Raw genomic sequence first — 21,578 nt, forward strand, 5'->3', positions numbered from 1 at the left:
ATTCTACTCTTTTTATTCAAATTCTTTTGTTTTCATTCAAATTCTGTTCTTCTCATTCTAATTCTTTTCTTTTCATTTTAATTCCGTTGTTTTCATTCAAATTCCGGTGCTTTCATTCTATTTTTTTCTCTTTTCATTCAAATTCTGTTCTTTTCATTCAAATTCCATTCTTTTCCTTTAAATTCCATTGTTTTCATTCAAAATCTGTTCTTTTCATTCACATTCCATTGTTTTCATTCAAATTCTATTGTTTGTTCTCAAATTCTGTTCTTTTCATTTTAATTCCGTTGTTTTCATTCAAATTCCGGTGCTTTCATTCTAATTTTTTTTTGTTTTCATTCAAATTCCATTGTTTTCATTCTAATTCCATTGTTTTCATTCAAATTCTCTTCTTTTCATTCTAATTCCGTTGTTTTCATTCAAATTCTGTTGTTTTTATTCAAATGCGGTTCTTCTCATTCTAATTCTACTCTTTTCATTTTAATTCCGTTGTTTTCATTCAAATACTGTTCTTTTCATTCAAATTCTGTAGTTTTCATTCAAATACTGTTCTTTTCATTCAAATTCTGTAGTTTTCATTCAAATACTGTTCTTTTCATTTTAATTCCGTTGTTTTCATTCAAATTCCCGTGCTTTCAATCTAACCCTTTTGTTTTCATTCAAATTGCGTTCTTTTCATTCAAATTCCATTCTTTGATTCTGTTCTTTTCATTCAAATTCCATTCTTTTCCTTTAAATTCCGTTGCTTTCATTCAAAATCTGTCCTTTTCATTCACATTCTGTTGTTTTCATTCAAATACGATTCTTCTCATTCTAATTCTGTTCTTTTCATTTCAATTCCGTTGTTTTCATTCAAATTCCGGTGCTTTCATTCTAATTCCTTTGTTTTCATTCAAATTAGGTTCTTTTCATTCTAATTCCGTTGTTTTCATTCAAATTCCCGTGCTTTCATTCAAATTCTTTGTTTTCATTCAAATTCCGTTCTTGTCATTCAAATTCGGTTGTTTTCATTCTAATTCCGTTGTTTTCATTCAAATTCTCTTCTTTTCATTCTAATTATGTTGTTTTCATTCAAATTCTGTTATTTTTATTCAAATGCTGTTCTTCTCATTCTAATTCTACTCTTTTTATCCAAATTCTGTTGTTTTCATTCAAATTCTGTTCTTTTCATTCTAATTCCTTTGTTTTCATTCAAATTCTCTTCTTATCATTCTAATTCCGTTGTTTTCATTCAAATTCTGTTGTTTTCATTCAAATTCTCTTCTTTTCATTCTAATTCCGTTGTTTTCATTCAAATTCTGTTGTTTTCATTCAAATGCTGTTCTTCTCATTCTAATTCTCCTCTTTTCATTTTAATTTCGTTTTTTTCATTCAAATTCTCTTCTTTTCATTCTAATTCCGTTGTTTTCATTCAAATTCTGTTGTTTTCATTCAAATTCTCTTCTTTTCATTCTAATTCCGTTGTTTTCATTCAAATTCTGTTGTTTTCATTCAAATGCTGTTCTTCTCATTCTAATTCTCCTCTTTTCATTTTAATTTCGTTTTTTTCATTCAAATTCCCCGTGCTTTCATTCTAATGCTTTTGTTTTCATTAAAATTGCATTCTTTTCATTCAAATTGCATTCTTTTCATTCTTATTCTTTTGTTTTCATTCAAATTCTGTTCTTTTCATTCAAATTCTATTGTTTGTTTTCAAATTCTGTCCTTTTCATTCTAATTCCGTTGCTTTCATTCAAATACTGTTGTTTTCATTCAAATTCTGTTCTTTTCATTCTAATTCGGTTCTTTTCATTCTAATTCCTTTGTTTTCATTCAAATTCTCTTCTTTTCATTCGAATTCCTTTGTTTTCATTCAAATTAGGTTCTTTTCATTCTAATTCCGTTGTTTTCATTCAAATTCCCGTGCTTTCATTCTAATTCTTTTGTTTTCATTCAAAATCTGTTCTTTTCATTCACATTCTTTTGTTTTCATTCAAATTCGATTCTTCTCATTCTAATTCTGTTCTTTTCATTTTAATTCCGTTGTTTTCATTCAAATTCTGTTCTTTTCATTCTAATTCCTTTGTTTTCATTCAAATTCTGTCCTTTTCATTCTAATTCCGTTGCTTTCATTCAAATACTGTTGTTTTCATTCAAATTCTGTTCTTTTCATTCTAATTCGGTTCTTTTCATTCTAATTCCTTTGTTTTCATTCAAATTCTCTTCTTTTCATTCTAATTCCTTTGTTTTCATTCAAATTAGGTTCTTTTCATTCTAATTCCGTTGTTTTCATTCAAATTCCTTTGCTTTCATTCTAATTCTTTTGTTTTCATTCAAAATCTGTTCTTGTCATTCAAATTCCTTTGTTTTCATTCTAATTCCGTTGTTTTCATTCAAATTCTCTTCTTTTCATTCTAATTATGTTGTTTTCATTCAAATTCTGTTATTTTTATTCAAATGCTGTTCTTCTCATTCTAATTCTACTCTTTTTATCCAAATTCTGTTGTTTTCATTCAAATTCTCTTCTTTTCATTCTAATTCCGTTGTTTTCATTCAAATTCTGTTGTTTTTATTCAAATGCTGTTCTTTTATTTTTAATTCCGTTGTTTTCATTCAAATTCCCGTGCTTTCATTCTAATTCCGTTGTTTTCATTCAAATTCCCGTGCTTTCATTCTAATTCTTTTGTTTTCATTCAAATGGCGTTCTTTTCATTGAAATTCCATTCTTTTGATTCAAATTCTGTTGTTTTCATTCAAATTCTGTTGTTTTCATTCTAATTCTGTTCTTTTCATTCTAATTCCGTTGTTTTCATTCAAACGTTGTTGTTTTTATTCAAATGCTGTTCTTCTCATTCCAATTCTTTTCATTTCATTTTAATTCCGTTGTTTTCATTCAAATTCCCGTGCTTTCATTCTAATTCCGTTGTTTTCATTCAAATTCCCGTGCTTGCATTCTAATGCTTTTGTTTTCTTTCAAATTGCGTTCTTTTCATTCAAATTCTGTTGTTTTCATTCAAATTCTGTTGTTTTTATTCAAATGCCTTTGTTTTCATTCAAATTCTGTTATTTTCATTCAAATGCTGTTCTTCTCATTCTAATTCTTTTGTTTTCATTTCAATTCTGTTGTTTTCATTCAAATTCCCGTGCTTTCATTCTAATGCTTTTGTTTTCATTAAAATTGCATTCTTTTCATTCAAATTCCATTCTTTTGATTCCAATTCTTTTGTTTTCATTCAAATTCTGTTCTTTTCATTCAAATTCTATTGTTTGTTCTCAAATTGTGTTCTTTTCATTCTAATTCTTTTGTTTTCATTTAAAATCTTAAAATTCAAATTCGATTCTTCTCATTCTAATTCTGTTCTTTTCATTTTAATTCCGTTGTTTTCATTCAAATTCCGGTGCTTTCATTCTATTTTTTTTGTTTTCATTCAAATTCTGTTCTGTTCATTCACATTTCATTCTTTTCCTTTAAATTCTGTTGCTTTCATTCAAATTGTTCTTTTCATTTTAATTCCGTTGTTTTCATTCAAATTCCGGTGCTTTCATTCTATTTTTTTTTTGTTTTCATTCAAATTCCGTTCTTGTCATTCAAATTCCTTTGTTTTCATTCTAATTCCGTTGTTTTCATTCAAATTCTCTTCTTTTCATTCTAATTATGTTGTTTTCATTCAAATTCTGTTATTTTTATTCAAATGCTGTTCTTCTCATTCTAATTCTACTCTTTTTATCCAAATTCTGTTGTTTTCATTCAAATTCTCTTCTTTTCATTCTAATTCCGTTGTTTTCATTCAAATTCTGTTGTTTTTATTCAAATGCTGTTCTTTTATTTTTAATTCCGTTGTTTTCATTCAAATTCCCGTGCTTTCATTCTAATTCCGTTGTTTTCATTCAAATTCCCGTGCTTTCATTCTAATTCTTTTGTTTTCATTCAAATGGCGTTCTTTTCATTGAAATTCCATTCTTTTGATTCAAATTCTGTTGTTTTCATTCAAATACTGTTCTTTACATTCTAATTCCGTTGTTTTCATTCAAACGTTGTTGTTTTTATTCAAATGCAGTTCTTCTCATTCTAATTCTTTTCATTTCATTTTAATTCCGTTGTTTTCATTCAAATACTGTTCTTTTCATTCAAATTCTGTAGTTTTCATTCAAATATTGTTCTTTTCATTCTAATTCCGTTGTTTTCATTCAAATTCTGTTGTTTTCATTCAAATTCTTTTGTTGTCATTCAAATGCTGTTCTTCTCATTCTAATTCTACTCTTTTTATTCAAATTCTTTTGTTGTCATTCAAATGCTGTTCTTCTCATTCTAATTCTTTTCTTTTCATTTTAATTCCGTTGTTTTCATTCAAATTCCGGTGCTTTCATTCTATTTTTTGTTTTCATTCAAATTCTGTTGTTTTCATTCAAATTCTCTTCTTTTCATTCTAATTCCGTTGTTTTCATTCAAATTCTGTTGTTTTTATTCAAATGCTGTTCTTCTCATTCTAATTCTACTCTTTTTATTGAAATTCTGTAGTTTTCATTCAAATACTGTTCTTTTCATTTTAATTCCATTGTTTTCATTCAAATTCCCGTGCTTTCAATCTAACCCTTTTGTTTTCATTCAAATGCTGTTCTTTTCATTCTAATTCCATTCTTTGATTCTGTTCTTTTCATTCAAATTCTTTTCTTTTCATTCTAATTCTGTTGTTTTCATTCAAATTCTGTTGTTTTTATTCAAATTCTGTTGTTTTCATTCAAATTCTGTTGTTTTTATTCTAATTCCGTTGTTTACATTCAAATTCTGTTGTTTTTATTCAAATGCTGTTCTTCTCATTCTAATTCTACTCTTTTTATTCAAATTCTTTTGTTTTCATTCAAATTCTGTTCTTCTCATTCTAATTCTTTTCTTTTCATTTTAATTCCGTTGTTTTCATTCAAATTCCGGTGCTTTCATTCTATTTTTTTTTGTTTTCATTCAAATTCCATTGTTTTCATTCTAATTCCGTTGTTTTCATTCAAATTCTCTTCTTTTCATTCTAATTCCATTGTTTTCATTCAAATTCTCTTCTTTTCATTCTAATTCCATTGTTTTCATTCAAATTCTCTTCTTTTCATTCTAATTCCATTGTTTTCATTCAAATTCTCTTCTTTTCATTCTAATTCCATTGTTTTCATTCAAATTCTCTTCTTTTCATTCTAATTCCGTTGTTTTCATTCAAATTCTGTTGTTTTTATTCAAATGCTGTTCTTTTATTTTTAATTCTGTTGTTTTCATTCAAATTCCCGTGCTTTCATTCTAATTCCGTTGTTTTCATTCAAATTCCGGTGCTTTCATTCTATTTTTTTTTGTTTTCATTCAAATTCCATTGTTTTCATTCTAATTCCGTTGTTTTCATTCAAATTCTCTTCTTTTCATTCTAATTCCATTGTTTTCATTCAAATTAGGTTCTTTTCATTCTAATTCCGTTGTTTTCATTCAAATTCCCGTGCTTTCATTCTAATTCTTTTGTTTTCATTCAAAATCTGTTCTTTTCATTCACATTCTTTTGTTTTCATTCAAATTCGATTCTTCTCATTCTAATTCTGTTCTTTTCATTCTAATTCCGTTGTTTTCATTCAAATTCCGGTGCTTTCATTCTATTTTTTTTTGTTTTCATTCAAATTCCGTTCTTGTCATTCAAATTCTCTTCTTTTCATTCTAATTATGTTGTTTTCATTCAAATTCTGTTATTTTTATTCAAATGCTGTTCTTCTCATTCTAATTCTACTCTTTTTATCCAAATTCTGTTGTTTTCATTCAAATTCTGTTCTTTTCATTCTAATTCCTTTGTTTTCATTCAAATTCTCTTCTTTTCATTCAAATTCCATTCTTTTCCTTTAAATTCCGTTGCTTTCATTCAAAATCTGTCCTTTTCATTCACATTCTGTTGTTTTCATTCAAATACGATTCTTCTCATTCTAATTCTGTTCTTTTCATTTCAATTCCGTTGTTTTCATTCAAATTCTGTTGTTTTCATTCAAATTCTGTTGTTTTCATTCAAATTCTCTTCTTTTCATTCTAATTCCGTTGTTTTCATTCAAATTCTGTTGTTTTTATTCAAATGCTGTTCTTTTATTTTTAATTCCTTTGTTTTCATTCAAATTAGGTTCTTTTCATTCTAATTCCGTTGTTTTCATTCAAATTCCCGTGCTTTCATTCTAATTCTTTTGTTTTCATTCAAAATCTGTTCTTGTCATTCAAATTCCTTTGTTTTCATTCTAATTCCGTTGTTTTCATTCAAATTCTCTTCTTTTCATTCTAATTATGTTGTTTTCATTCAAATTCTGTTATTTTTATTCAAATGCTGTTCTTCTCATTCTAATTCTACTCTTTTTATCCAAATTCTGTTGTTTTCATTCAAATTCTCTTCTTTTCATTCTAATTCCGTTGTTTTCATTCAAATTCTGTTGTTTTTATTCAAATGCTGTTCTTTTATTTTTAATTCCGTTGTTTTCATTCAAATTCCCGTGCTTTCATTCTAATTCCGTTGTTTTCATTCAAATTCCCGTGCTTTCATTCTAATTCTTTTGTTTTCATTCAAATGGCGTTCTTTTCATTGAAATTCCATTCTTTTGATTCAAATTCTGTTGTTTTCATTCAAATTCTGTTGTTTTCATTCAAATTCTGTTGTTTTCATTCTAATTCTGTTCTTTTCATTCTAATTCCGTTGTTTTCATTCAAACGTTGTTGTTTTTATTCAAATGCAGTTCTTCTCATTCTAATTCTTTTCATTTCATTTTAATTCCGTTGTTTTCATTCAAATACTGTTCTTTTCATTCAAATTCTGTAGTTTTCATTCAAATATTGTTCTTTTCATTCAAATTCTGTAGTTTTCATTCAAATACTGTTCTTTTCATTTTAATTCCGTTGTTTTCATTCAAATTCCCGTGCTTTCAATCTAACCCTTTTGTTTTCATTCAAATTCCATTCTTTGATTCTGTTCTTTTCATTCAAATTCCATTCTTTTCCTTTAAATTCCGTTGCTTTCATTCAAATTCTGTTCTTTTCATTCAAATTCTTTTCTTTTCATTCTAATTCTGTTGTTTTCATTCAAATTCTGTTGTTTTTATTCTAATTCTGTTGTTTACTTTCAAATGCTTTTCTTCTCATTCTAATTCTACTCTTTTTATTCAAATTCTTTTGTTTTCATTCAAAATCTGTCCTTTTCATTCACATTCTGTTGTTTTCATTCAAATATGATTCTTCTCATTCTAATTCTACTCTTTTTATTCAAATTCTTTTGTTTTCATTCAAATTCTGTTCTTCTCATTCTAATTCTTTTCTTTTCATTTTAATTCCGTTGTTTTCATTCAAATTCCGGTGCTTTCATTCTATTTTTTTCTCTTTTCATTCAAATTCTGTTCTTTTCATTCAAATTCCATTCTTTTCCTTTAAATTCCATTGTTTTCATTCAAAATCTGTTCTTTTCATTCACATTCCATTGTTTTCATTCAAATTCTATTGTTTGTTCTCAAATTCTGTTCTTTTCATTTTAATTCCGTTGTTTTCATTCAAATTCCGGTGCTTTCATTCTAATTTTTTTTTGTTTTCATTCAAATTCCATTGTTTTCATTCTAATTCCATTGTTTTCATTCAAATTCTCTTCTTTTCATTCTAATTCCGTTGTTTTCATTCAAATTCTGTTGTTTTTATTCAAATGCAGTTCTTCTCATTCTAATTCTACTCTTTTCATTTTAATTCCGTTGTTTTCATTCAAATACTGTTCTTTTCATTCAAATTCTGTAGTTTTCATTCAAATACTGTTCTTTTCATTCAAATTCTGTAGTTTTCATTCAAATACTGTTCTTTTCATTTTAATTCCGTTGTTTTCATTCAAATTCCCGTGCTTTCAATCTAACCCTTTTGTTTTCATTCAAATTGCGTTCTTTTCATTCAAATTCCATTCTTTGATTCTGTTCTTTTCATTCAAATTCCATTCTTTTCCTTTAAATTCCGTTGCTTTCATTCAAAATCTGTCCTTTTCATTCACATTCTGTTGTTTTCATTCAAATACGATTCTTCTCATTCTAATTCTGTTCTTTTCATTTCAATTCCGTTGTTTTCATTCAAATTCCGGTGCTTTCATTCTAATTCCTTTGTTTTCATTCAAATTAGGTTCTTTTCATTCTAATTCCGTTGTTTTCATTCAAATTCCCGTGCTTTCATTCAAATTCTTTGTTTTCATTCAAATTCCGTTCTTGTCATTCAAATTCGGTTGTTTTCATTCTAATTCCGTTGTTTTCATTCAAATTCTCTTCTTTTCATTCTAATTATGTTGTTTTCATTCAAATTCTGTTATTTTTATTCAAATGCTGTTCTTCTCATTCTAATTCTACTCTTTTTATCCAAATTCTGTTGTTTTCATTCAAATTCTGTTCTTTTCATTCTAATTCCTTTGTTTTCATTCAAATTCTCTTCTTATCATTCTAATTCCGTTGTTTTCATTCAAATTCTGTTGTTTTCATTCAAATTCTCTTCTTTTCATTCTAATTCCGTTGTTTTCATTCAAATTCTGTTGTTTTCATTCAAATGCTGTTCTTCTCATTCTAATTCTCCTCTTTTCATTTTAATTTCGTTTTTTTCATTCAAATTCTCTTCTTTTCATTCTAATTCCGTTGTTTTCATTCAAATTCTGTTGTTTTCATTCAAATTCTCTTCTTTTCATTCTAATTCCGTTGTTATCATTCAAATTCTGTTGTTTTCATTCAAATGCTGTTCTTCTCATTCTAATTCTCCTCTTTTCATTTTAATTTCGTTTTTTTCATTCAAATTCCCCGTGCTTTCATTCTAATGCTTTTGTTTTCATTAAAATTGCATTCTTTTCATTCAAATTGCATTCTTTTCATTCTTATTCTTTTGTTTTCATTCAAATTCTGTTCTTTTCATTCAAATTCTATTGTTTGTTTTCAAATTCTGTCCTTTTCATTCTAATTCCGTTGCTTTCATTCAAATACTGTTGTTTTCATTCAAATTCTGATCTTTTCATTCTAATTCCTTTGTTTTCATTCAAATTCTCTTCTTTTCATTCGAATTCCTTTGTTTTCATTCAAATTAGGTTCTTTTCATTCTAATTCCGTTGTTTTCATTCAAATTCCCGTGCTTTCATTCTAATTCTTTTGTTTTCATTCAAAATCTGTTCTTTTCATTCACATTCTTTTGTTTTCATTCAAATTCGTTTCTTCTCATTCTAATTCTGTTCTTTTCATTTTAATTCCGTTGTTTTCATTCAAATTCTGTTCTTTTCATTCTAATTCCTTTGTTTTCATTCAAATTCTGTCCTTTTCATTCTAATTCCGTTGCTTTCATTCAAATACTGTTGTTTTCATTCAAATTCTGTTCTTTTCATTCTAATTCGGTTCTTTTCATTCTAATTCCTTTGTTTTCATTCAAATTCTCTTCTTTTCATTCTAATTCCTTTGTTTTCATTCAAATTAGGTTCTTTTCATTCTAATTCCGTTGTTTTCATTCAAATTCCTTTGCTTTCATTCTAATTCTTTTGTTTTCATTCAAAATCTGTTCTTGTCATTCAAATTCCTTTGCTTTCATTCTAATTCCGTTGTTTTCATTCAAATTCTCTTCTTTTCATTCTAATTATGTTGTTTTCATTCAAATTCTGTTATTTTTATTCAAATGCTGTTCTTCTCATTCTAATTCTACTCTTTTTATCCAAATTCTGTTGTTTTCATTCAAATTCTCTTCTTTTCATTCTAATTCCGTTGTTTTCATTCAAATTCTGTTGTTTTTATTCAAATGCAGTTCTTCTCATTCTAATTCTACTCTTTTCATTTTAATTCCGTTGTTTTCATTCAAATACTGTTCTTTTCATTCAAATTCCTTTGTTTTCATTCAAATTCTCTTCTTTTCATTCGAATTCCTTTGTTTTCATTCAAATTAGGTTCTTTTCATTCTAATTCCGTTGTTTTCATTCAAATTCCCGTGCTTTCATTCTAATTCTTTTGTTTTCATTCAAAATCTGTTCTTTTCATTCACATTCTTTTGTTTTCATTCAAATTCGTTTCTTCTCATTCTAATTCTGTTCTTTTCATTTTAATTCCGTTGTTTTCATTCAAATTCTGTTCTTTTCATTCTAATTCCTTTGTTTTCATTCAAATTCTGTCCTTTTCATTCTAATTCCGTTGCTTTCATTCAAATACTGTTGTTTTCATTCAAATTCTGTTCTTTTCATTCTAATTCGGTTCTTTTCATTCTAATTCCTTTGTTTTCATTCAAATTCTCTTCTTTTCATTCTAATTCCTTTGTTTTCATTCAAATTAGGTTCTTTTCATTCTAATTCCGTTGTTTTCATTCAAATTCCTTTGCTTTCATTCTAATTCTTTTGTTTTCATTCAAAATCTGTTCTTGTCATTCAAATTCCTTTGCTTTCATTCTAATTCCGTTGTTTTCATTCAAATTCTCTTCTTTTCATTCTAATTATGTTGTTTTCATTCAAATTCTGTTATTTTTATTCAAATGCTGTTCTTCTCATTCTAATTCTACTCTTTTTATCCAAATTCTGTTGTTTTCATTCAAATTCTCTTCTTTTCATTCTAATTCCGTTGTTTTCATTCAAATTCTGTTGTTTTTATTCAAATGCAGTTCTTCTCATTCTAATTCTACTCTTTTCATTTTAATTCCGTTGTTTTCATTCAAATACTGTTCTTTTCATTCAAATTCTGTAGTTTTCATTCAAATACTGTTCTTTTCATTCAAATTCTGTAGTTTTCATTCAAATTCCCGTGCTTTCATTATAATTCCGTTGTTTTCATTCAAATTCCCGTGCTTTCATTCTAATTCTTTTGTTTTCATTCAAATGGCGTTCTTTTCATTGAAATTCCATTCTTTTGATTCAAATTCTGTTGTTTTCATTCAAATTCTGTTGTTTTCATTCTAATTCTGTTCTTTTCATTCTAATTCCGTTGTTTTCATTCAAACGTTGTTGTTTTTATTCAAATGCTGTTCTTCTCATTCCAATTCTTTTCATTTCATTTTAATTCCGTTGTTTTCATTCAAATTCCCGTGCTTTCATTCTAATTCCGTTGTTTTCATTCAAATTCCCGTGCTTGCATTCTAATGCTTTTGTTTTCTTTCAAATTGCGTTCTTTTCATTCAAATTCTGTTGTTTTCATTCAAATTCTGTTGTTTTTATTCAAATGCCTTTGTTTTCATTCAAATTCTGTTATTTTCATTCAAATGCTGTTCTTCTCATTCTAATTCTTTTGTTTTCATTTCAATTCTGTTGTTTTCATTCAAATTCCCGTGCTTTCATTCTAATGCTTTTGTTTTCATTAAAATTGCATTCTTTTCATTCAAATTCCATTCTTTTGATTCCAATTCTTTTGTTTTCATTCAAATTCTGTTCTTTTCATTCAAATTCTATTGTTTGTTCTCAAATTGTGTTCTTTTCATTCTAATTCTTTTGTTTTCATTTAAAATCTTAAAATTCAAATTCGATTCTTCTCATTCTAATTCTGTTCTTTTCATTTTAATTCCGTTGTTTTCATTCAAATTCCGGTGCTTTCATTCTATTTTTTTTGTTTTCATTCAAATTCTGTTCTGTTCATTCACATTTCATTCTTTTCCTTTAAATTCTGTTGCTTTCATTCAAATTGTTCTTTTCATTTTAATTCCGTTGTTTTCATTCAAATTCCGGTGCTTTCATTCTATTTTTTTTTTGTTTTCATTCAAATTCCGTTCTTGTCATTCAAATTCCTTTGTTTTCATTCTAATTCCGTTGTTTTCATTCAAATTCTCTTCTTTTCATTCTAATTATGTTGTTTTCATTCAAATTCTGTTATTTTTATTCAAATGCTGTTCTTCTCATTCTAATTCTACTCTTTTTATCCAAATTCTGTTGTTTTCATTCAAATTCTCTTCTTTTCATTCTAATTCCGTTGTTTTCATTCAAATTCTGTTGTTTTTATTCAAATGCTGTTCTTTTATTTTTAATTCCGTTGTTTTCATTCAAATTCCCGTGCTTTCATTCTAATTCCGTTGTTTTCATTCAAATTCCCGTGCTTTCATTCTAATTCTTTTGTTTTCATTCAAATGGCGTTCTTTTCATTGAAATTCCATTCTTTTGATTCAAATTCTGTTGTTTTCATTCAAATACTGTTCTTTACATTCTAATTCCGTTGTTTTCATTCAAACGTTGTTGTTTTTATTCAAATGCAGTTCTTCTCATTCTAATTCTTTTCATTTCATTTTAATTCCGTTGTTTTCATTCAAATACTGTTCTTTTCATTCAAATTCTGTAGTTTTCATTCAAATATTGTTCTTTTCATTCTAATTCCGTTGTTTTCATTCAAATTCTGTTGTTTTTATTCAAATGCTGTTCTTTTATTTTTAATTCCTTTGTTTTCATTCAAATTAGGTTCTTTTCATTCTAATTCCGTTGTTTTCATTCAAATTCCCGTGCTTTCATTCTAATTCTTTTGTTTTCATTCAAAATCTGTTCTTGTCATTCAAATTCCTTTGTTTTCATTCTAATTCTTTTGTTTTCATTCAAAATCTGTTCTTGTCATTCTAATTCCGTTGCTTTCATTCAAATACTGTTGTTTTCATTCAAATTCTGTTCTTTTCATTCTAATTCGGTTCTTTTCATTCTAATTCCTTTGTTTTCATTCAAATTCTCTTCTTTTCATTCTAATTCCTTTGTTTTCATTCAAATTAGGTTCTTTTCATTCTAATTCCGTTGTTTACATTCAAATTCCCGTGCTTTCATTCTAATTCTTTTGTTTTTATTCAAAATCTGTTCTTTTCATTCACATTCTTTTGTTTTCATTCAAATTCGATTCTTCTCATTCTAATTCTGTTCTTTTCATTTTAATTCCGTTGTTTTCATTCAAATTCTGTTCTTTTCATTCTAATTCCTTTGTTTTCATTCAAATTCTGTCCTTTTCATTCTAATTCCGTTGCTTTCATTCAAATACTGTTGTTTTCATTCAAATTCTGTTCTTTTCATTCTAATTCGGTTCTTTTCATTCTAATTCCTTTGTTTTCATTCAAATTCTCTTCTTTTCATTCTAATTCCTTTGTTTTCATTCAAATTAGGTTCTTTTCATTCTAATTCCGTTGTTTTCATTCAAATTCCTTTGCTTTCATTCTAATTCTTTTGTTTTCATTCAAAATCTGTTCTTTTCATTCACATTCTTTTGTTTTCATTCAAATTCGATTCTTCTCATTCTAATTCTGTTCTTTTCATTTTAATTCCGTTGTTTTCATTCAAATTCTGTTCTTTTCATTCTAATTCCTTTGTTTTCATTCAAATTCTGTCCTTTTCATTCTAATTCCGTTGCTTTCATTCAAATACTGTTGTTTTCATTCAAATTCTGTTCTTCTCATTCTAATTCTGTTCTTTTCATTTCAATTCCGTTGTTTTCATTCAAATTCCGGTGCTTTCATTCTAATTCCTTTGTTTTCATTCAAATTAGGTTCTTTTCATTCTAATTCCGTTGTTTTCATTCAAATTCCTTTGCTTTCATTCTAATTCTTTTGTTTTCATTCAAAATCTGTTCTTGTCATTCAAATTCCTTTGTTTTCATTCTAATTCCGTTGTTTTCATTCAAATTCTCTTCTTTTCATTCTAATTATGTTGTTTTCATTCAAATTCTGTTATTTTTATTCAAATGCTGTTCTTCTCATTCTAATTCTACTCTTTTTATCCAAATTCTGTTGTTTTCATTCAAATTCTCTTCTTTTCATTCTAATTCCGTTGTTTTCATTCAAATTCTGTTGTTTTTATTCAAATGCTGTTCTTTTATTTTTAATTCCTTTGTTTTCATTCAAATTAGGTTCTTTTCATTCTAATTCCGTTGTTTTCATTCAAATTCCCGTGCTTTCATTCTAATTCTTTTGTTTTCATTCAAAATCTGTTCTTGTCATTCAAATTCCTTTGTTTTCATTCTAATTCCGTTGTTTTCATTCAAATTCTCTTCTTTTCATTCTAATTATGTTGTTTTCATTCAAATTCTGTTATTTTTATTCAAATGCTGTTCTTCTCATTCTAATTCTACTCTTTTTATCCAAATTCTGTTGTTTTCATTCAAATTCTCTTCTTTTCATTCTAATTCCGTTGTTTTCATTCAAATTCTGTTGTTTTTATTCAAATGCCTTTGTTTTCATTCAAATTCTGTTATTTTCATTCAAATGCTGTTCTTCTCATTCTAATTCTTTTGTTTTCATTTCAATTCTGTTCTTTTCATTCAAATTCCCGTGCTTTCATTCTAATGCTTTTGTTTTCATTAAAATTGCATTCTTTTCATTCAAATTCCATTCTTTTGATTCCAATTCTTTTGTTTTCATTCAAATTCTGTTCTTTTCATTCAAATTCTATTGTTTGTTCTCAAATTGTGTTCTTTTCATTCTAATTCTTTTGTTTTCATTTTAATTGCGTTGTTTTCATTCAAATTCCGGTGCTTTCATTCTATTTTTTTTGTTTTCATTCAAATTCCGTTCTTGTCATTCAAATTCCTTTGTTTTCATTCTAATTCCGTTGTTTTCATTCAAATTCTCTTCTTTTCATTCTAATTATGTTGTTTTCATTCAAATTCTGTTATTTTCATTCAAATTCTGTTATTTTCATTCAAATGCTGTTCTTCTCATTCTAATTCTTTTGTTTTCATTTCAATTCTGTTGTTTTCATTCAAATTCCCGTGCTTTCATTCTAATGCTTTTGTTTTCATTCAAATTCCATTCTTTTGATTCCAATTCTTTTGTTTTCATTCAAATTCTGTTCTTTTCATTCAAATTCTATTGTTTGTTCTCAAATTGTGTTCTTTTCATTCTAATTCTTTTGTTTTCATTTAAAATCTTAAAATTCAAATTCGATTCTTCTCATTCTAATTCTGTTCTTTTCATTTTAATTCCGTTGTTTTCATTCAAATTCCGGTGCTTTCATTCTATTTTTTTTGTTTTCATTCAAATTCTGTTCTTTTCATTCAAATTTCATTCTTTTCCTTTAAATTCTGTTGCTTTCATTCAAATTCTGTTCTTTTCATTTTAATTCCGTTGTTTTCATTCAAATTCCGGTGCTTTCATTCTATTTTTTTTTGTTTTCATTCAAATTCCGTTCTTGTCATTCAAATTCCTTTGTTTTCATTCTAATTCCGTTGTTTTCATTCAAATTCTCTTCTTTTCATTCTAATTATGGTCCGTGTACTTTTCGGTATTTGAAGTTTCGTTTCAGAAAGTATAATTTAAAAAAGAAAATGAGACACTTATTTAATTCTCAACTTAAAAAGCTAAAATGAAAAACGTAAAACAATTGTTTTTTTCATTTTGTCCTTTCGCACATCAGAAACGAAAAACCCAAGAAAAAAGAACGAGAAAGGGCCCTTTATTTATTTTGTCTGAACCGGAAGTTTTAGTAGGTCAACAACCTGTACAAGTGATGCGCAAACTTATGGCAAACACTGTAGTGTGGACATCATGACGTTGGAAAAATACTCAGACGTGATCATGGAGATGGCAAAACAAGGCCTGTCATCGGAAATTATATCAGAGCGTCTGTCATATGAACACGGGGAAGTGAGAGGATTTTCTGCGAGAAATGTTAGAAAGTTTTGTGCTGAGCAAATCACTAGCTGTCGACTCTCGGACACACGGTTGGAGCTTGAGGTGACACAAGCTATAAATGAGGTAAGGTACTTTCTTCCTTCACCTTATGACTGTGTATGGTTGTCTTAACTGGGTTGTAAGGGGGTTAGTCTAGACTGTGTGCGCGCGCCCGCGCGTTTTAGCGTCTTGCGGGTGGTGGGTAACGTTAGTTATTTTAAAGATGTCTCTCACTGGTATTTGTACAGTTAATTAGCACAATACTTTAGCTTTACACATTTGCTTTCAGAATAAGCTACTTTACATTTGTTGTTCTAGTAGTAGCATGATCTTTTATTTTAAACAGGTGGGCCCAACATATGGCCGCCAAATGATGAAGGGCTATCTGTCCACAAAAGGGGTACATGCTGCAGAGGGACGAATTGGGTCAATTTTAAGAGAGGTGCATCAACCTTATCATGAAGCAAGACGCCAGGTAGCCTATGTTATTTAATCTTCCACTAGAACTGTATTCCAATGTTCTTTGTCATATTTGTGATATACATCATGTAATGGTAGGGCCTAATTCTGTTTAACAGATGTACGCCCTGCTTTAACAGTTACTTGACTCTTCCTCAAACGTATGATCAAATCTGCCTTTATCCAGTCAGCTGTCATTTATTTTTGTGATTTTTTTGTAAGGGAGCTCGGAATCTTAATCCCACACCGTACCATGCTGAATGCATGGGGCACAAGGTTCACCTGGACCAAAACGAGAAACTTGTAATGTTTGGAGTCACCCATGTTTTAGCTGTAGATGGATTCAGTAAAAAGATTGTGAGTCATTCCACAATGCCAATCAAAAACAACTTGAGCATCTATGAATATGTTTTCAGGTAATACAACCTCTCAAACCATTTATTTCATCTTAAGTGTTTTGATGGACATGTTAGTCATATTGGACATGAGCTGCACCCAAATTTACAATATTTGAATTTAAATTAGACATGCAACAGATGGGTCTGGTTATGTTCCTGAATATAATATATTAAGAACTTACCAAACATTTTGATCAACATTTTCTATTAATGTAAAAATAAATAAAATGGAATTGCACATGAATCATTTAACTACTTTATTGCAATTAATCAGTGTTCATTTATGAATGGAACAAGGTTCTTGGATTTCCACATATCTTTCAATTGTTCTGACATACATCTAAAGTCTGAGCATGACAGTGACATTGCAAAGAAACTTAAGAAATATATGTTGTCCTACTACAACTAAAATATTACCCAAAAAAAACATGAATGAATACATTCAAAATAATAACACCTTTGCTGGTCTTAAAGCAAAATAGTTAATAAATGTTCTTTATTTTTCCTGTACCAGACCTGCAGTGATCACCTATGGTATGTGGGACCAGGTGCGAGTAGACCATGGAAAGGAATTTTATTTAACACTGTTCATGCAAGAGATGCTGTCACATCATCGCTTCAATCAGGAGAGACTGCCTTATTTACAGACCTCATCCACAAGAGTAAGATTTAAGTACCATTAACATCAGCTGAAATTCTTATACTATTACGTGTACTACTACGTACATTTAAGACATGTTTCTTTTAACTCTTTTAGAACCACACAGTTGAAAGGATTTGGCCTGAAATCAACAACCGTGTCAACTACCCACTAAAAACTGCCCTACTCCAGCTGATGGACCAGGAGGAGATAGATATGGAGGATAACCTTGTGCGATACTGTGTGTCCAATCTAACCTGTCAGCTGTGTAACATTGGTCTTGCAAGTGTGGTAGAATCATGGAATGCTCATAGAATCCCAGGTAAAAAAAAAAAAAAAAAAAAGTCAGATTGCTTACAACCCTGATAATGAACATTTAAACACCTCCTCTATTTTTTACAGGAAAAGGCATACCAAATCACTTTGCAGAACATGGGTGTAAAAGAAGAATTTCTCCAGAGCTCTTGCCAAATGCACTTGAAGCAGCAGACCTTTACAGGCAGCACTTGGGATCTGCACTCAAAGAATATTCGACTTTTGGAGTTGATCCCTTCACAACCGAACAGGACAAACTTAGAACAGAGAGTCATTTTGCAGAAAAATATCCTGATATTTCACATTTGTTTTTTAGAGCCGTAAATGGTGACTTTATGCCATACAAAGAAGCTCTGCTCTGTCTCATAAACATAACTCAGAGAAATGTATGAACCACTGCATCTGTAAACTGTACAGAACAGACAAAAAAAAAAAATCAACTGACTGTAAACATTTGTGTGTACACACTACATTACTCCTCTGCAAAAAAAGATTTCAATACAGAAAATGCAGCTGTTAGACCAGTAATTTGTAGAACTCCGTTGTTACTCTCCCTGCATTTTGCACAGTGCTGTGATGTCTCTTGCCACTGTTCCACACATGTCTTGCAGCCAATAATGCTTCTGCAGCACAGTGAGAACACTGGATCCTCAATGATGTCTGCAAAAGTAAATCAGATAAGTGAGACTGTTATCCATTTATGTTGAATTTAGTTCAAACTATAGGTTCAAAGTCAGTCTTGACATAAATTTACAGACAGCATGCAGAATATTTTTGGTTATTCTGTAATTCCTCTTGTTCACGCTGTTCTGAGAAAGTCCCTGTCTATATTTTTGTCTATAATTGATGAGGGGCAAAATCAGTACATTTTCTCAATTAGCAAGCAAGAAAAATGAAAAAGTTACAGGTACTTGATTCAATATATGCAACTACAGTCCCATTTTAAATGTGAACTTTTTAGTTTTACATTACTGTGAACAGTGTACCGTCACCCATACTGACATTGTAATCAATTTGAAAAGCTATACTTTCATAGTCAAGATTGCAAGGAGAACCCAAATTAAATGTGCATGTAAACTTTTGAATGTTATGTTACAGTAGACCTGCATCTTGATTGTCTGTGCCTAAGTATTTAAATGGACACTGCTGAATAAAGAGCCTATGTTTGGTAAAAAAATGTTTGTCCAAAGTAATGATTGAATGTGGTTTGACATTGTTTTAATTGTAATTAAAATGTTAGTGTAGATGTAATGTATTTACTAAGCAACATTTGAACATACTCATACAAACCACGCAGCTAAATCCCTCCTTGAGTGTCTGCAGCTTGGGGGTTGTGACTTTCTGGGCAACTGCAAGATCAGTGAGCTCTTTGATTGCTGCTGTGACAGCTGGCAGACTTTGAGATGCCAACACCAACTCTTCTATTTTGTCACTCACTTCTCCCAAACTGGCACTGTCATCATCTTTACGGCTGCTACAAATAAAAATGGATAATCAGATGTCAAAGCTACTTACTGGCTTAAAGAAACATCACATCACTTACTGATAGATGATGATTTATGTAGTGATGTCTTACTGCTATTATAGGATTTAAATCAAATTAATTCTTCTATATTGATGTTCATCCTATAGTATATACATATTTATTCACATACCTCAGTTTCTTCCTCTTTGTTCCCTGGAGGCAATTAAAGTCTTGTTCAGGCACAGCAAGAATTTTTCGTGCATTTTGTCTCCAGTACTGTGACCCTACAGATGAAAAACAAAACCAAAGAAACCTGTTTAGAAGCCAATACCATATTACCCAATAAATATTACAAAGAGTCTGGTAAGACATGTCTCTCCATAAGATATGGGCTTTAGCTGTAATATTATGGCTCACCTGTTGTGCCCTCCGACTCCAGAATTGCATTGCCCTGTGCATCTGTCAAAATTATTGGGTTGTAATTACCAATGGCATCTTGCACTTTTCCTACTATCCCTTGAAGCGTAGCCTCAGACTCCAGGAATCGTACAACCACCATTCTATTGGGAATCAACCTCCCACCAACTACATCTGCAAAGTACACTGATCTGTAAAACAAAACATAATAATTTTACATATCTTGTAAAAGACAGCAGGCCACAAATCCATTCAGTGATTGCTATAGGCAAATTGTACTAAAACAGCTTTGCTATTCTTAACAATTCAACTATCCATGCACCTTATGTTTCTTTTTATTTTGCCTGTTCTGTAATTTAATATTCAAGAACACAGACTCATCCTACCTCTGAAATGTTTTGGAGGACATAGGGGAACTTGAAGTAGCCTGCTGTGAACGTGAAGGTGCAGACGCTGCCACAGCTGGTGCTCGCATAAATGCAAAACGCTGCCCGCTGGAACCTGCTGTTGGAATTGACTCCATGTCTTCTCCGTGGACTTCATAGTGACCTCTGGGTGTAAGGTCTAATGCGCTGAAAACACCAGAGACCGCACCGGGGAACATAGCCACGTTTGAATCATCCGTGATGTACAGAGTATGCGCGGATACCTGTTTAAGAAAAGTTTCCGTAAATCACGTTGCTCTGCTAACGTGTTACTCCTGTGCACACGGTTAATAGGCTCTAAAGGCTTACTTATTAGCTAGTAGCCGGTAAAAGTCAATGAATAACTATTTACACATTAGCACATGTGCACAATTCACATATTAGCACAATGAAGACGGCTAGACATAGTATTAGTAAAAGTAGGCCTACATGAAATCACCAAATGTTAACGTTAGCCGTTCCGCAGTAAGGAAGAACAATAACGTTCATAAAAAAACTGCTGAAAGCAAAGTTTGCGAAGTTTACATATCTACCTGAAAGATGCGACCCAGTTTTTCTGCAGTCATGTCTTCGTCCCGGAGTGTCACTCTCTTAGTTTTCCTAAAAACAACGTAATGGTCCATCCTCTGTTTATTCCAGTGTAACTTTAAGGCCGTCGATCTCTTGTGTGGGGGACGGTGTGCGCGCGCCATAAAAAAACGCGCAGAAGAAGTACTTCCCGTTTCAGACATTGAAAATGCGTCTATTTTTTTGTTTTTGCGCTAGTATACTTTCATTATTTGAATCACGAAGAAATCCAAAAAAGCACGTCTAATTTTAAGTGTATGACGGCTATTTGTTACCACCGAATGAAAAAACAAGTTATTTTCGCCCATTTTATTCTTTATCAAAAATTAAAAAAATGAAAATTCTTTTAAATATCGTTTTTTCGTTTTGGTTTCTGAAACAAAACTTCAAATACCGAAAAGTACACGGACCAATTATGTTGTTTTCATTCAAATTCTGTTATTTTTATTCAAATGCTGTTCTTCTCATTCTAATTCTACTCTTTTTATCCAAATTCTGTTGTTTTCATTCAAATTCTCTTCTTTTCATTCTAATTCCGTTGTTTTCATTCAAATTCTGTTGTTTTTATTCAAATGCTGTTCTTTTATTTTTAATTCCGTTGTTTTCATTCAAATTCCCGTGCTTTCATTCTAATTCCGTTGTTTTCATTCAAATTCCCGTGCTTTCATTCTAATTCTTTTGTTTTCATTCAAATGGCGTTCTTTTCATTGAAATTCCATTCTTTTGATTCAAATTCTGTTGTTTTCATTCAAATTCTGTTGTTTTCATTCAAATTCTGTTGTTTTCATTCAAATTCTGTTGTTTTCATTCTAATTCTGTTGTTTTCATTCAAATTCTGTTGTTTTCATTCTAATTCCGTTGTTTTCATTCAAATTCCCGTGCTTTCATTCTAATTCTTTTGTTTTCATTCAAATGGCGTTCTTTTCATTGAAATTCCATTCTTTTGATTCAAATTCTGTTGTTTTCATTCAAATTCTGTTGTTTTCATTCAAATTCTGTTGTTTTCATTCAAATTCTGTTGTTTTCATTCTAATTCTGTTGTTTTCATTCTAATTCTGTTCTTTTCATTCTAATTCCGTTCTTTTCATTCAAACGTTGTTGTTTTTATTCAAATGCAGTTCTTCTCATTCTAATTCTTTTCATTTCATTTTAATTCCGTTGTTTTCATTCAAATTCCCGTGCTTTCATTCTAATTCCGTTGTTTTCATTCAAATTCCCGTGCTTTCATTCTAATGCTTTTGTTTTCTTTCAAATTGCGTTCTTTTCATTCAAATTCTGTTGTTTTCATTCAAATTCTCTTCTTTTCATTCTAATTCCGTTGTTTTCATTCAAATTC

The 21,578-nt window shown here is 29.5% G+C and overlaps 2 protein-coding genes across 5 annotated transcripts; one reads left to right on the plus strand and one right to left on the minus strand.

Moving 5' to 3' along the window:
- Nucleotides 1-15,163: 15,163 nt before the first annotated feature.
- On the plus strand, nucleotides 15,164-17,760 carry LOC309701160 (uncharacterized protein; the record flags this gene model as incomplete). 3 transcript variants are annotated; one of them, XM_082525200.1, is made up of 6 exons in its annotated part: nucleotides 15,164-15,640; nucleotides 15,955-16,031; nucleotides 16,238-16,431; nucleotides 16,928-17,075; nucleotides 17,171-17,375; nucleotides 17,456-17,760. In XM_082525200.1, the coding sequence occupies exons 3-6, from the start codon at nucleotides 16,280-16,282 to the stop codon at nucleotides 17,758-17,760; spliced, it is 810 nt and encodes a 269-aa protein (XP_082381326.1). In that variant the 5' UTR covers nucleotides 15,164-15,640; nucleotides 15,955-16,031; nucleotides 16,238-16,279. The 3 variants fall into 3 exon arrangements, with proteins under 3 accessions (XP_082381326.1, XP_082381327.1, XP_082381328.1); XM_082525201.1 differs by lacking the exon at nucleotides 16,238-16,431; XM_082525202.1 differs by lacking the exons at nucleotides 15,955-16,031; nucleotides 16,238-16,431.
- Nucleotides 17,761-17,789: 29 nt separating this feature from the next.
- On the minus strand, nucleotides 17,790-20,647 carry LOC309701158 (uncharacterized protein; the record flags this gene model as incomplete). 2 transcript variants are annotated; one of them, XM_082525197.1, is made up of 6 exons in its annotated part: nucleotides 20,209-20,647; nucleotides 19,637-19,899; nucleotides 19,251-19,441; nucleotides 19,024-19,117; nucleotides 18,659-18,842; nucleotides 17,790-18,028 (listed from the first exon to the last, which is right to left on the minus strand). In XM_082525197.1, exons 1-6 carry the CDS (start codon nucleotides 20,404-20,406, stop codon nucleotides 17,885-17,887), a joined length of 1,074 nt encoding a protein of 357 aa, XP_082381323.1. In that variant the 5' UTR covers nucleotides 20,407-20,647. The 2 variants fall into 2 exon arrangements, with proteins under 2 accessions (XP_082381323.1, XP_082381322.1); XM_082525196.1 differs by having other exon boundaries at nucleotides 17,841-18,028; nucleotides 18,649-18,842.
- Nucleotides 20,648-21,578: the final 931 nt, after the last annotated feature.

Source organism: Aulonocara stuartgranti (genome assembly GCF_965226115.1).
Source record: "Aulonocara stuartgranti genome assembly, chromosome: 23".
Taxonomy (NCBI): Eukaryota; Metazoa; Chordata; class Actinopteri; order Cichliformes; family Cichlidae; genus Aulonocara; species Aulonocara stuartgranti.